Source organism: Plectropomus leopardus, chromosome 3 (genome assembly GCF_026936395.1).
Source record: "Plectropomus leopardus strain MGB_pleo_1.0 chromosome 3, ASM2693639v1, whole genome shotgun sequence".
NCBI lineage: Eukaryota > Metazoa > Chordata > Actinopteri > Perciformes > Serranidae > Plectropomus > Plectropomus leopardus.
In genome coordinates, this window is record NC_142178.1 from 40053412 (window position 1) to 40067989 (window position 14578).

Genomic DNA, 14578 nt, shown 5'->3' on the forward strand with positions numbered 1-14578 from the left:
ATAATATCACAATCAAAGTTGCTGCTAATCACTGACATATCCCAAACTGTCAGCAGCAAAAAAAATATAAAAATAAAAAAATCTCCTTTTAGTAGGTACTGAACAATTCTTTTTTTTCTTTCAAAATAAAAACATTGTGCCATGATGGCTGTGGGATCAAAAATGTCAGTTTGAATGGGTTTCAATGGAGCATTTTTTGACCTGAACAGTCTGAAGTTAACTATTTAGTTTCCACAGTGTATTTTAGACTTATTGTAGGAGCTGAGCTGCAAATTCACTGATTACACTAAATCTCTGCGGAGGCTTTAACTCATTCACTCCTCTCAGGTGAAACAGCAAAGAGTCAATAAAAGACGTTAAAACTCATCAGCACTCACCTGTTGGTCAGGTGAGGTCCTCCTGAATCACAGCGCGGGTAATCATCATTTAAAATGTTCGAAAGAAACTTTTTATGACGTAATCCACTCGGGCTTTTTTCGGCGTCCCTCGCGCTCTCAGCTCGGGTTACAGGTGACGATGGCTGCGGTCCAATACGTTTTTTAGGAAGGCTCGTGACTGAGTGAGATAACCGGAAGTACCTGAGCGGCCGCCATAATAAGAGCAGTTTGGATTCTCCTAATATTAAGGAAAGGTGCTCACCGCGTCCTGTATAATCTCTACAGACGGATATTTCGGCACCGAAGATCCAAATGTTGTGAACGTTTCGTCACTTCCGGTTTCGGCACGGAAGTCCAACCGCAGCCCAGGTGCGTCCGGCTCTTAAAGGGGAAGCCTCACCACATTTTTTTCTTTGGTTTTTTTGTAAGCAGACTATTAATAGTTCCCATTAAAGGACTTTTAAGACGTTTTTAGCTGTGAAATGATGCATTCAGGTTTTGTAAATATCAGAAACATGCAGAAAATAAATAAAGAAAGAAAAAGGTCAATTTAAAAAAAGGTGACACAAAAAATGTTAACAAGAGATTGGAAGAGAGTGATGTAAAGAGACAAAAAAAATTATATTCGAATTTTTTTTTAAAGGGTGAAATTTCCAAAAATTTTAAAAACGTTAACGACAATATAATCATTTTTCATTTTAGGTACTTTTTTAAGATCCGATCCTTGTATTTAACTTAATAACTCAGCGGCACAGTGCTGGAACAATGATAGGAACATTTAAAAAATGCATTAACATATTTATCCTAAAAAACAGGAGAAAAGGCAATGAGCAAATTGCAAAAAAAAAATGGTAAAAAAGGTGACAAAGGTTAAAAAGAATAGAGTGATAGTAAGAGACAAAAAATACTACTTGAATATTTTTTGTTCTAAAGGGTGAAAAGTCCAGAAATTTCACTGGTGGTTATAATATTATTTTTAAAATAATAATATTATTATTGATTATTATTATAACAAACAAAATGTCCCGCAGATGTTTTGCAAAAAAGGGAACAAGGAAATGATCTGAAAATTAGCTGAGGGGATTATTTGACATCATCAAAAAACAAGTGAATATCCAGAAAACCATATTAATTCCAATGCTTTTGAAAGAAATCATGCCAGTTTGCTCAGATTTCAAAGGGTTAAGAGCATTTGGTGCATCTGGAGTTGACTTCTCTTATGTTTCCTTTTTGCAGGAAATGAAGAGAAAATATCAGAGAAAAGTAAACGAGTGTTGCGGCTCGTTTCCTGTCACTCGTGTTTGTTGTTTGCAGTTTTTTTTGTGTGTTTTCTGACGACTTTGGAAGTTGTGACGTAAACGCAGAGATCTGACGGCTCCAGATGTTGTGCTCAGTGAGTGATGTGGGAAATGTCGACCACGCCGCCGGCTCATGTTTGTGTTTCCATTTGGGAAGTGAAATCACATGAAGGATCTCTCCTCCTCCTCCTCCTCCTCCTCCTCCTGCTCCTCGCTGTGGGAGGCAGCGACAGGAGGATCAGTCATCTGGCCGAGGGGATTTACAGGCGATGCGGGGGTTAAATCTGCAGGTTGTGAAGGGTCATTAGGAGAAAGGCCTCAGAGACGATGAACTCAGTGATCTGCAGTTTCACACCAAGATCCTCTCTGCAGCATCAACGCGTTAACCCTTTGAAAGCTTTAGAGGAAAACCAGCTCGGTTTCTTTCAAAAACATCAGAGGACGGCGAGCAGCTTAATAAGAGATGGTCCAACAATTAACAAGAAATCAATAAGACGTTACAAGAAAATAACTCGACAATAACGGGCAAAAAGAAAGAGAAATGTTAAGTAAAAAAAAAAACAAAAATAGAGAAAAAAAACACAAGAAAATAAATTTAAGTGCCATTTTTTCTTATTAAGATTTTTTTTCTTTGCCTTTCATTTTGTAAAATAATTTAAAAAATAACTTCAGCCAAAAAAATCTTCTTTATTTTTTTCTTCTCTTTTCTTTTCGTGAATTAATTTTAAATGTAAATAGGGGGGAAAGGAAAAAAAGAAAAATGTTGAGAAATAAAACAAACATACAGAAAAAACTAAATAACTTCAAGAAAAAGCCAAAAAAATCTTATTAAATTGTTTTTTGTTGTTTTTGTTGTTTTGTTGTTTTTTTTCTTTTCCTTTCTTTCTGTAAAATAATCTTAAATGTTTAGTCAAGAGAATTGCAAATATAGTTTTCTGGGCATTTGTTACTGTCTTTTAATTATTTCAATGTCACCTTTTACTTCTTTTTTTGCAGTTTGCATGATTTTTTTTGCAAAATTGCTCATTACATTTCTTTCTGTAATTTGAAAGAAATCAAACCAATTTTCTCAAGTTTCAGATGTTGAAATGCAGTCAGGTTTTTTGTGCTCAAGTGACAAACTAAATCTTTGTATATTTTGAGATAAAAACTAAGAGATTTTCTGTCTTTTTTTAAATGAAAATCGTTTACGGTAACAGTAAAAGTCGCAGCCGTGGAGCAGTCCGGGGTGAAAGGTCAAAGGTTGCAGCCGTGGATGTGTGATGATGTTGGTGTCTCGCCAGCGATGATTCGGCGGCGTCATCTCTGACTCACAGCCTGTACCGCCGCTCTGACCTCGCCCAGGCCGCGGCCCGTCTGCACTCGTCTCTCTGCTGTCAGGCCGCACGCCGCCGTCATGTCCCGGCCTGCCTCGCTCGTCCAGACAGCTGACGGAAAGAGAGACAGGGAGGAAGTGGTGAACAATGCCTCCTTTTTTTGTTTTCCAGCGGCGCTGCAGGCAAATGTGCAGGAGCGGCAAGCTGTTTGCATCCTGGACGCCGTTCACACGTGAGCTGCGTTTTAGGCAAATGGACAGCGAGAGAGACGGAGGGAAACGCAGCGAGGTTACATAAAGTCCTCACACAGACTCTGAGATACACAAGAGTTTCCTCGAGTTACATCAGAGAGTCGAGTTGTTTCGCCTGTCAGGTGTCCGCGGCCCAAAACTGTCGACCACCACGTCAAATATAGCGACATATCGGCAATGTGCCATCACAAAAAAAGGCATTTAAAGGGTTACAATTCTGAAAATTGATGAATACTTAATATCAGGACTGATGTTTGTTCATAACAAACTCAATGAAAGTAGAAAATCATATTAATGTAAAATATATTTATAGCCTGACTTTGAAAAGTGCATTTCGTGTGCAGAGCGGTCTCATGAAAAAATGATAATATATATATATAATATACTGAAAATAATTCTGGTTTTGTGTATGTTCGTTTTTCATCTAAAAAATACTGGCATCATGACAAAAACTGGCATTTAAAGGGTTAAAATGCCGAAACTTTACACTTTCAGAAACGTGTAGGGAAATTCAATGAGCAACTTGGAAATAAATGTTTCACAAATTGCAAGAAATAAGTAATTTTTGAAAAGATTTTTTTTCAATTATTTAAAAAGAAATATGGGAAAAATGTCTAACTGAAAAAGAAAGATAAAAAACCTGAAGAAAACTATTTATAACTATCATAATTACATATTTAAAATTATGTTATGAAGTTATTATTGTTAAGGACGTTGCCAGGTAATGTTTTAAACCTTCTTTTCTGCTTTTTTTAATTCCCTTGTATTTTTCTTTTAATTTTATCTGTTTTTAATAATTTTGGGTGATTTTTTTTAAATTGCCTTGTATTTTTTATTTTATATTTAATAATTTTGGGTGATTTTTTGTTTTTAAATTGCCTTGTATTTTTATTTTATTTCTCATTATTTTAGGTGATTTCTTAATTAGTTGCTCATTACCTTCTTGTAATGTTTTTCAAAGAAGTCATTCTGCCTGGTAACAGCAGCTGAATTCTGTGATTGGCTGTCGGGGCAGTGACGTCAGAGGTGGCTGGCACGGGGACAGGAATGTATCTGAGCGCGTGAAGGCAGCAGCCGCGCGGATCCTGCAGGACAAACAGCTCCTGCACACTTGTTGCCTCCAGTCTGCACACTTGTTGTTATTTTACATCCAAATTATCATTTTTATACGCCGCGTTCAGTGTGTTATTGTTTATTTTGGCCTGTGCTCTTGACGCACAGCGAGAGACAAGAAAAAAAAAAGTTATATATATATATATATATATATATATATATATAATTTGTCCTCCAAAAGTAAGTGTGTGGCTGCAGCACTTGTTGAACTCTGTGTGTGTGTGTGTGTGTGTGTGTGTGTGTGTGTGTGTGTGTGTGTCCAGGCTCTCGGTTGAACCCTCCGCTCAGGTTTTTGGTATTTATAAAACATCTTTGGTTCCCTGCGGACACAGAGGAGCACAGGATGGTAAGAGCTCCCACTCTGCCTCCAATTCCGAGGATCCAACTTTTTTGGGGGGTTTACAAGTTATTTTCATATTATATAAGGTATTTAAAGTTTTTCAATTCTCAAAACTTAAAATGTTAAATTATTTCCAATTATAACATCATGTTTTTGTGTTATAACAAGAAAAGTTTCTTGTTATAACAAGATGTTTTTCACATACTGGAAAGATATGTTCATGTTGAACATTTTCATGTTTCTTACAATATACTTTCCAATTTTTTAGAAGATATTCACATATTATTACAACAAAATTCCATGTTATAACAAGCTATAACATTTAAATATAACAACTAAAGTTTCTTGTAACAAGAGAAATGACCTTTTATAACAATGTTTTTTTTTTCACAATCTAAATGACATCTTCATGTTTAATCAATATTTTCAAGTTTAACAAAGATATTTTCATTTTATAACAAGATTAACCTCTACCTACTCCTTTTTGGACACTGTGTTTTTGTTTTGTTTGTTTGTTTATAGTATGTTTAAATTAATTTTGTTTTGAAATAAAGTCAGTAATTCATTCATTCATTTATTCAGATATTTCCATGTAAAAACAACATGATTTCATGTTAACAAAAAAAGTTAGGCTACTTGTTCTAACAAGATGTAAAGGTTATTTACAAGATGTTTTTAAGGTTTTATTATTATTAACGTTGAAGGCTTTTTAATACTACTACTACTAATAATATTAACAATATTAATACTACTACTAATGATAATATTAATAATAATAATAATAATTTGCTCGGTGACAGCGGGTTGTGTTTTTGGTCTCAGTAAACCGGCACAGAGTGACGCCTTGTCACGGACACAGACGATCTTCGGCTGTGAGGACAGCGGCGCGGGGAGCGTCGTGCTGAGCATGCGCCGGAGGGGTCGTCGAAGAATCCAGTAAATAGAACCCCAGAGCACGAGCCGAGTGTCGGCGCTGACGTCACGAGCACATTGAGAGCTCGAGCTGAATCGTAAGCGCGAGCTTCAGACGGAGGCGCGCGGAGGCGAAGGACGCACCTGGGATGAGCTCCGGTCGGTGCTTCTCCGCCGCTTTCTGACGGAAAATACGACGTTTTTATTTTTAACCGGCGCTTCTTTTTCCTGCCACCGGCGACGTAAACAAACCGACGGACATTTTGGGGAGAGTTTGGCTTCGCTTCGGGGCTCCAACATGTCCTCCGCGGCGGTCGCTGCCTCCAGAAGGCAGTCGTGCTATCTGTGCGACCTGCCCCGCATGCCGTGGGCGATGATCTGGGATTTTACCGAGCCCGTCTGCCGCGGATGTGTCAACTACGAGGGCGCGGACCGGATCGAGTTTGTTATCGAGACCGCCCGGCAGCTCAAGAGAGCGCACGGCTTCCAGGACGGCCGCTCTCCGGGCCCGGGGAAGCCCCAGCACGCCGGGAAGGAGATCAACCACTCGGCCGGGGACCCGGGCTCCCGTCCGCCGCAGCCTCTGGACCGCTACCCGCTGTCGGACCGGCCGCCCCGGCTGGGACTGGAGTACCAGGCAGCGGGGAGGCAGGCGAACGGCCTCCCGCTGCCGAACGGGTTTCCAAAACCGGATGAGCCTCCGGAGCTGAACCGACAGAGCCCAAACCCCCGCAGGACTAGCACGGTGCCCCCCAGCCTGGTGCCTCTGGTGAACGGCGGCATCCCCGCCATCCACCCGCTCAACGGCCGCCCGGCGCAGATGGGTCTGCCCGGGGTGCTGGCCGCGCCGGGCCCCGGGGAGCACGGCAAGCGGCCGGAGGAGCTGAAAGACAAACACAGGCCGGACAGCCTGTCGGACATGTCGGACAGCCACAAGGAGTGGATCGGCAAAGGCAAAACGGTGCGGGACCTGATGGCGCTGCACACCTTCGACAGCCGCTTCAAGAAGGACCACGCGGCCATGCAGAGGGTGATGGGATACGACACGAGCGCCACTTCCTCAAAAACAGGTAGGGGGACTATTTCTGGTCTCTCCCGGCGCCGTGAAAACAGGAACTGAAATAATGTGTCAGCACATTTCGCGCACGGTGCTGACGCGCGGTGAAAACCGACACGCGCGGTAACGATACCGCCACGCTGCGGGCACGGACCCGTTCACCTCTGTGCACGCGGAGCTCTGGCACGGCGTCGTAAACAAAGCTGCGTTCACGGAGAAATTTCCTGCTGTTCAGTCAGAGTTCCCACGGTCATGGAAAACCTGGAAAAGTCCTGGAATTTCACAGTCACACTTTCCAGGGTATTGTTTCTATACTTTTAGTATACACAACGTGCCAAAGTGCAAAAAACCAAATTATAAAAGTGCCAGTGGATTGCCCCCCCCCCCCCCCTCAGCTAAGACCCCAATGTCCTAAAATCCTAGAAATTAACTGAAATCCTTAAACTATCTGAAATTCCAAGAAATGTCCCATAGATCTAGGACTGTCCTAAAATCATTGAAATGTCCTAATCCCTTGAGCTATCATGAAATCCTTGAACCATTCTAAAATCGTAGAAATGTCCTGAAATCCTACAAATGTCCTGAGCTCTTGGAAATGTCCAAAGGGCCATGACATTCATTCATAAATCATTAGTGTTTTTTTCTTCCTTTTTCCAGTCAATTTATACAGAAATCCTCAAATTTATTTGTTTTTTTGGAAATGGTTTTGGACTTGCTTTCTAGAAAAGGTTTTGGCATTTCCCTCATTTCCCACAAGTCTTTTCCTTTAAAAAACATTTTGACGATTTTCATAGAAAGCTTTTTTTCCCTTAAAGTTCTGAAAAGCGTGTTTACTTTAAAATGTACCAAAATGTCGCCGTTCGTCACAGCCAGAATCTGTAAAAAATGAAATTATTGTCAAGTTTCTGACGGTCCTTGAACATATCACGTTGGACACTGAAATTATGTTTGAATCTGATGTTTAAAAAAAAAAAGATGGGCAAGTGGAGTAAGAAAAAACTATTTTGGGTCCTTGAAAAGTTTTGAAATATTCTTCATGTCAGTGTGGGAACGCTACTTACTGCTCACAGAGCAGCATGTAGGGTGTTTGTATGTCGTGTGCTGACCTCCTCCTTCTCCTCCTCCTCCTCCTCCTCAGACAGGGGGAAGCACCCTCGCAGCATGAAGAGGAAGACTTCCCCGGAGCCAGACGGCGAGGGCAGCGCCCCCAAGATGAACGGCGGCGAGGGCCAGCCGTGGCTCCCCTCGCCATCTGAGGTCCTGAAGATGCCTCCGGCCGCCCTGCCGGGATTCTCAGCCGCTCCCCCCTCCACCATCTCCCCCCACTCCCGCACCACGCCCCCTGAGGCTGCCACTGCGCAGAACGGCCAGTCCCCGATGGCGGCCCTCATCCTCGCCACCGACAACGCGGGCAACACGGGCTCACCAAAGGACGGCAACCAGGTACACTCCACCACCGCGCGGCGGAATAGTGGCAGCCCGCTGTCGCCGTCTTCGGCGTCTCAGCGGCGGCTGACGCAGAGGGAGGGCTCCGTGAGCTCCAACCCCTCTGCTCCACATGTGCCTGGCGGCATGGACCCCCACGCGGCGCCGCTGCAGAGCATCCCGGACTCTTCGGTGCCGCCGGGCAGCGTGCCGCTGTGTTGCACTCTGTGCCACGAGCGGCTGGAGGACACTCACTTCGTCCAGTGCCCGTCGGTGCCCTCGCATAAGTTCTGCTTCCCCTGCTCCCGGGAGAGCATCAAGCAGCAGGGGGCCACCGGTGAGGTGTACTGCCCCAGCGGTGAGCGGTGCCCGCTGGTCGGCTCCAACGTGCCCTGGGCCTTCATGCAAGGGGAAATAGCCACCATCTTGGCCGGGGACATAAAGGTCAAAAAAGAAAGGGACCCTTAAAGTTGTTTTTCTTGAACTCGTTTCCTTTTGTAATCCGATTACGGCAACAGCAGCAGGACAAAACTCACAGAGACAAATCCTCCGGCGGACAGATTGACGGACATGTACATACTGGACACAAGGGACGTGTACACTTCGTAAACATGGCTGTAAATTTTTTTGATTTTCCTTTTTTTCCATACATTGTGTTTCTATTTTTTTGAAGATAAAGGTATGTACTCGTCATCACGGGCTCTCCTCCCGTCACCTGTTTCTTCTCGATCTGTTGGTGTACGTTCGGTCTGGAGACAGTCCTGTCGAACATAGAATGTGACTAATCTGAGCACTTGGCAAAAATATAATAATAAAAAAATGCTTTTAGCTGTACATGTATGCACTTGTTTAAGGAAAAAAAAACTTGCCAAATACAGTTTCAGACCTTGTAATAACACCTCTAGTGTCTCTGCTTATTTTCCATAATCAGCGAGTCAGGAGCCGCTCAGCCGAGACGGAAAATGAATACGGAGGCGACGTTTTACTAAATCGAGTGCACGAGATACTGCTGCTACTACTACTAGCTCTGAGATACATTTCGTTCCCTCACTTTGATTAAGTCATCGCATCGTCTTTGTCTGTTCGAGTGGCACTCAACTCACGGCGCGCAGGACAAATCTGGCCCCGATACAGTGCCGGGTGGTCCCCCCAACCATATTCTAATGTTTTGTACTTTTAGTAAACATAAGGTGCCAGAGTGCATAAAACATCATCAACATCCTAGAAACCATTTTTTAAATCATAGAAATGTGCCAAAATTCTTGAAACGCCCTGAAATCCTGGAATCGTTACTAAATCAGAGAAATGTCCTAAAATCCTAAAAATTGCCTAAAATCCTGAAAACTTCCAAAAGTCCTATAAAGTGCCAAATTCCTAGAAACTTTCTTAGAGCTTAGAAAAGTGCTTAAGTCCTTGAAACATCCTAAAATCTTCTGTAAATTCTAAGAAATGTTCTAAAATCCTAGAAGCACCCTAAAATCCGAGAGACATCCTTAAAGTTAAGAATTGTCCTAAAATCTTAGAAATGTCCCAAAATCATCGAAATGTTTTAGAATTCTGGAAACTTCCTTAAATCCCAGAAATGTCCTAAAATTGTAGGAACGTCCTAAAATTTGTGAAACGTCGTAGAAGTATGAGAAACATCCTAAAATCCAAGAAACTCTTGCAAATCCAAGTAATGTCCTAAAATTCTAGAAATCTTCTGAAACCCCCGATCTGAAAATTTAGAAATCTGAAACCTTTATTTATTGTTTTTGTTGAAATGCCTTAAAAACACGAGTACATCCTACTGTGTTTTTTTTTTTCACAATCAGAATCAAAACGAGGGAACAAATGTATCTCGAGGCCTCGCAGTTGCATCTCATAATCTCAATTTAGTAAAAGCAGGTTTTGATTTATTCTTTTTTTCCCCTGCATGGCACCTCCGGGCCTCCGTAGTTGGAGAGTCACGGCCTGATTGTGATTCAGCCGTGATGCAATACCGTCCGACAGGAACGAACCGGCTCCGGTGAGGAGCGGAGGAGCGAGTGAGGGCTGAGGAGGAGGAGCAGGAGGGGGAGGAGTGTGTTGCATAAACACTTTGTACAGTAAATCACACGTAGGCGGGCCGAGGTCGCTGGCTGCGGGCCTCGTGTCCTGCGAGTGTTGGGAGATAACGAGGGCCTAAAAATAGTCTGCTGTGGAAACGCTTCAGAGCGGCGCCCGGCAAGGCGATGGCGTCCAAACAACTCCCAGCAGCCCCTGTGTGTGACGTTTCTGACAGGTTTGGATGTAGATTTTTGTCGCTGACTCATGGCACAGAACCTGACGCGTCATCGTTTTCAAGAAGGAATCCGGCAGCAGATGAGATTCCAGTGAAAGCGCTCAGGAGACGTGAGGTCATATGTGGCGGCGGGCCGCAGGGACTCTCCTGATTGGAGCTGAGCGGGCGGCTCGTCACTGGTTTTTCCACATAACTCGCCGTGCCACGCTGCCAGGATGACAGAGGCGCCTAAGGGCTTTGTTTTGGCCCCCGGGGGACGAATCCAAACAGCTCCATGTGACAAAACGTCTGCTGGATTTTAGGCTTAAATCGTGTTTGTTTTGACGTTGACATCAGGACGCCACATATGTGGCGTTCTTTTGTTTCTTTGGTTACTTTTTGTGGATTTTCTCTCACTGCACGTTCGACTTCAGGAGGTAAAGTAACACGGCAGAGTACGGGGGGGCCCCTGCCTCGGAGCAGAGCGAGGATATAAATGCCTTGCTCAGGGGTCACGTGCTCCTCGGTGGAATTCCTGAGTCACCGTCCTCCTCCCCCCTCCTCTGTCTCCTCCCCCTCGCCGCTGCAATAACACGCCTTCAGAGCTCCATCACAGAGTCCGCGGATGAATGGGGGCCTGTGTGTGTTTATGCTGGGGCCCCCAGCCACCATTCAGAGCGGCAGCGAGCAGGAAACTTTAACCCCTTCCTGCCTCTTTGGCTGCTTCTCCTCCACAGACGGTCTGTTTTTTCACCGACAGCTTCAGGTTTAACCCTTTAACCCTCTGAAACCTGCACACACACCAGTTTTCTTCTGCTGTGTTCAGATGCCTTCTGTGACAAGTACTTAACCCTTTGAAACCGGACCAAATTTGTTTGATTTCTGTAGAAAAACGGAGAAAAAAGACAACAAATATTCTGGAAAAAAGAGAAAAAAAAGAAAATAAATTTTAAAATTCGAGTTCTAATTATATATTAATTCTAATAAAATGAATACATTTATTATTTTGTTTTAATATTAGTACATTGAGTAACCAGTAACAGGTAATTTTAGCAGAAGATTCGTTTTTAAAAAAAGGGAAAAAAGAGTTTAAAAGAAGGCCTGAAAAAAATGCCTTCAATTCCAATAATTCTCTAACTTAACTTTAAATACTAATCAGGATAATTAAAAATATATTTCTCTGAGCATTTTTCCGTCTTCACTTTTCTCCTATTTCTAAATCTGTTAATTTGTGCAATATTTTTTACCAAGTTGGTCATTGCCTTTTTTACAGTTTTTCCCCAGAAAAGAGAAAAGGACTTCTTGGGAAAATGCCCGAAATTACATAACTATAAAAGATTTTAAAAAATCTAAATCTATTTGTGCAACATTTCTCATCAAGTTGTTCATTGCCTTTTCCCTGTTTTTTTTTTTATATAATTCTTTAAATTTTTGAAGAAACTGCAACAACTCGGCTCTGGATTCAAAGGTTTGAATACATGTAAAAGGCCCAAGAAACGTTGATCCAGGTATTAAAGGGTTAAACCTCAAGCTGAAACATTTTATGACGCAGTTAAAAAATGTAATAATTCTGAAACATAATTTTATATGTTATTATGACAAATATATTGTAGTTAAAGCCAACTTGTGAAAATTAGCTTGATTGTTTTCAAAAACATGGGAAGAAGGCAATGAGCGATGAAAAAAGTTACCCAAAAAATAGCAAGAAATTGTTGTTTTTAAACTTGGGTTTTGGGACCACCAGGGGCCCTAGCAGGGGTCCCTGAGGTCCCCCTGTGCGGTATTATTGTTCCACGCTGAAAAGGAGCGCAGAGGACTGAATTCCACTCGCAGTTTCCTCTTTCACATTCCTTCAGACAAACAACAGAAAGTCTCCGATGGGTTAAAACTCGGGCCTGTGCTCCTTTTGATGTCTGCCAGCCAATCAGATGGCGGATCTAAACCAGCTCCAGACCTCCGCCCTCGCTCCCTCGCTCCCTCGCTCTCGGGCCGCTTCATCTTTGGCGTCGAGCTCGGCCTCGTGAACTCGGCCTCAGATTCCAGCCGAGCCAGCTCATTTCTTTTCATCTGTCACCGAAACTCAACACCCAGAGGGCCCGCAGAGCCAGCGGCCCCCAGATTAATGGGTCTGCTCAGATTACGTGGCACACTCGGAGAAAAACTCAGGATTTCACCCCCTCCTGTCCCCCTCTCTCTCTCTGTTCCCTCTGTTTATTCAGCTGTCCCTCGCCCAGAGCTGCTCCTCCTCCTCCTTCCTGACGCGGAGGTGCAGGACGAGGCTGGAGGAAACACGTCTTGAACTCGTTGGCTGCAGAACAGCAAACACACGGCGAGCGGGAACAACAAACCTCAGCTGTTCTCACCTCGCTGAACGCCGCCAGCAACAACAGCGGGACCCAAAATACCCCGCGATTTCATAACAGCCGGCCTCCAGCTCACCGTTAACAAGAGCGGTCCGTTTTAGGTTCACCCACTTTATTCTACGGGTCGACAGATTTTCGGCCCGGATGCTTATTGGGGCCGATATTTGGCGTGTATCTGTGTCGGCGTTTGATTTTATTGATTGCCGATAAGATTATTTATTTAAAAAGTGCAAAGGAAGTGTCATCACGAGAGGAGCTCCTGCTCTGTGAAACCTCAGGGAGCTTTTTTAGCCTCATTGTTGTAATTTAAAATTTGTTGTATATGATGTTGAAAATTTCAGTTTTGATTCAACATTTGTTAAAAGCATTTAAACAAAGTTTAGTGTTAGAGTCTGTTATATTCCAAATTCTAAATTTTGACAAAGATTTTCATTTTTAGACGTAAATGAATATCAATTCCAAATATCGGTTATCGGTCTCATTGACTACAAATAATCTGTATCGGCCCTGAAAAACCAATATGAGTCGACCCCTAATTTATTTCCCTGGTGCTTCTGCTTCATTTATTGCACGATGAGGAGTCAGACTGGAGCTGGAGAGCTTCCCGTTTATGAGAGCGCAGTTTTGTTTTCAGTCAGATCTCTGGAGTTTCTGCAGGAAACTTTTTCTGATGTGATCAAGTACGAAAAATATACAAACAAAACTAACTGATAAAAGGCTGAAGTGGAACTATTACAGCTGTAATACTCAACCTACGGCCCGCAGCCCAAATCTGGCCCCTGATAGGGCCCCCAGTGGCCCCCAACCATTTTCTAAATGACAATAAAAATAAAGTGATTGACTCTATGGATAGTTTTTGTCCTTTTAGTGTCCATAAGGTGTCAGAGACATAAAACAGCCTCAAAATAGAGCTTGTTGATAAAAAAACGAGTCAGAGGAGGATCCCCCACACCCCCGACAGAGGACACAGCTGAGACACTGATGTCCTAAAATACTAAATGTTCTAAAATCCTGCAAAACGTCCTAAAAACCTGAGAAACATTTTAGAAACGCTCTAAAATCTGTGAAATGTCCTAAAATCCTAGAAAAGTTGTAAAACCTAAGACTCATCTGAAAATCTTAGAAATGTCCTAAAACCTTAGAAAAGTCCCAAAATCCTAGAAACTTCCTAAAACCCTACAAATGTCCTAAAACCCAAGACTCATCCTAAAATCCTAGGAATGTCCAATAATCCTAGAAACATGTTCGTGGCTGCTGCGACTGTCATTCTGGATAAATATCCCCCAAACAAAGAGAGCTGAGTCCGCCTGCTGAACGAGTCCAATAAATTCAGTCTGAGTTTTGGTCTCACAGGACACAGACGACGCTCTCCTGGATGAAAGTCTTTGACTATCCATCACCTCCACCTCCTCCTCACAGAGGGCTTTAAATGCAGGACTTTGACTTGAAGTGGGGTGTTTTATATATATATATATATATATATATATATATATATATATATATATATATATATATATATATATATATATATATATATATATATATATATACTGAATGTTTTACTTGTACAAAGAGATATTTTTACAACATCATAAAGCATCCAGGTTATATCAGAAACACTGACTCAACAGTGTTTGTTGTTGAGACTAACAAATCTTAAAGCACTTGTGTCATATATATATATATATATATATATATATATATATATATATTTATATATATATATATATATATATATATATATATATATATATAAACTAGACTGGGCAGTTTTGAATTTATTGCATTTCTATTTTTACTTAACTGTCACCTGACCACCATGCCTCAAAACCTCAGCAACAAGTCCCCGCCCTTAATCTGTCCTGAGGTTTAGTGTTTAGGGTA

General features: G+C 42.4%; 1 protein-coding gene and 1 long non-coding RNA gene across 2 annotated transcripts in view; one reads left to right on the forward strand and one right to left on the reverse strand.

Annotated features, from left to right (window-relative positions):
• Positions 1-1009: 1009 nt before the first annotated feature.
• LOC148190083 (uncharacterized) overlaps positions 1010-14578 on the reverse strand; it is a 29093-nt gene continuing 15524 nt past the window's right edge. The window contains exon 3 of the long non-coding RNA XR_015776117.1: positions 1010-3102. This is a non-coding gene — a long non-coding RNA (uncharacterized LOC148190083). The remainder of the gene's footprint in view (positions 3103-14578) is intronic.
• Positions 5649-8987, forward strand: irf2bp2b (interferon regulatory factor 2 binding protein 2b). Its single transcript, XM_042485908.2, has 2 exons — positions 5649-6677; positions 7803-8987. The coding sequence occupies exons 1-2, from the start codon at positions 5906-5908 to the stop codon at positions 8555-8557; spliced, it is 1527 nt and encodes a 508-aa protein (XP_042341842.2). The 5' UTR covers positions 5649-5905; the 3' UTR covers positions 8558-8987.

Excerpts from the sequence above, each read along its gene's own strand:
- irf2bp2b (XM_042485908.2), top strand. The coding sequence starts at position 5,906 with ATGTCCTCCGCGGCGGTCGCTGCCTCCAGAAGGCAGTCGTGCTATCTG. Across the intron at positions 6,678-7,802 it reads CGCCACTTCCTCAAAAACAG|ACAGGGGGAAGCACCCTCGC; the intron begins GTAGGGGGACTA and ends CCTCCTCCTCAG.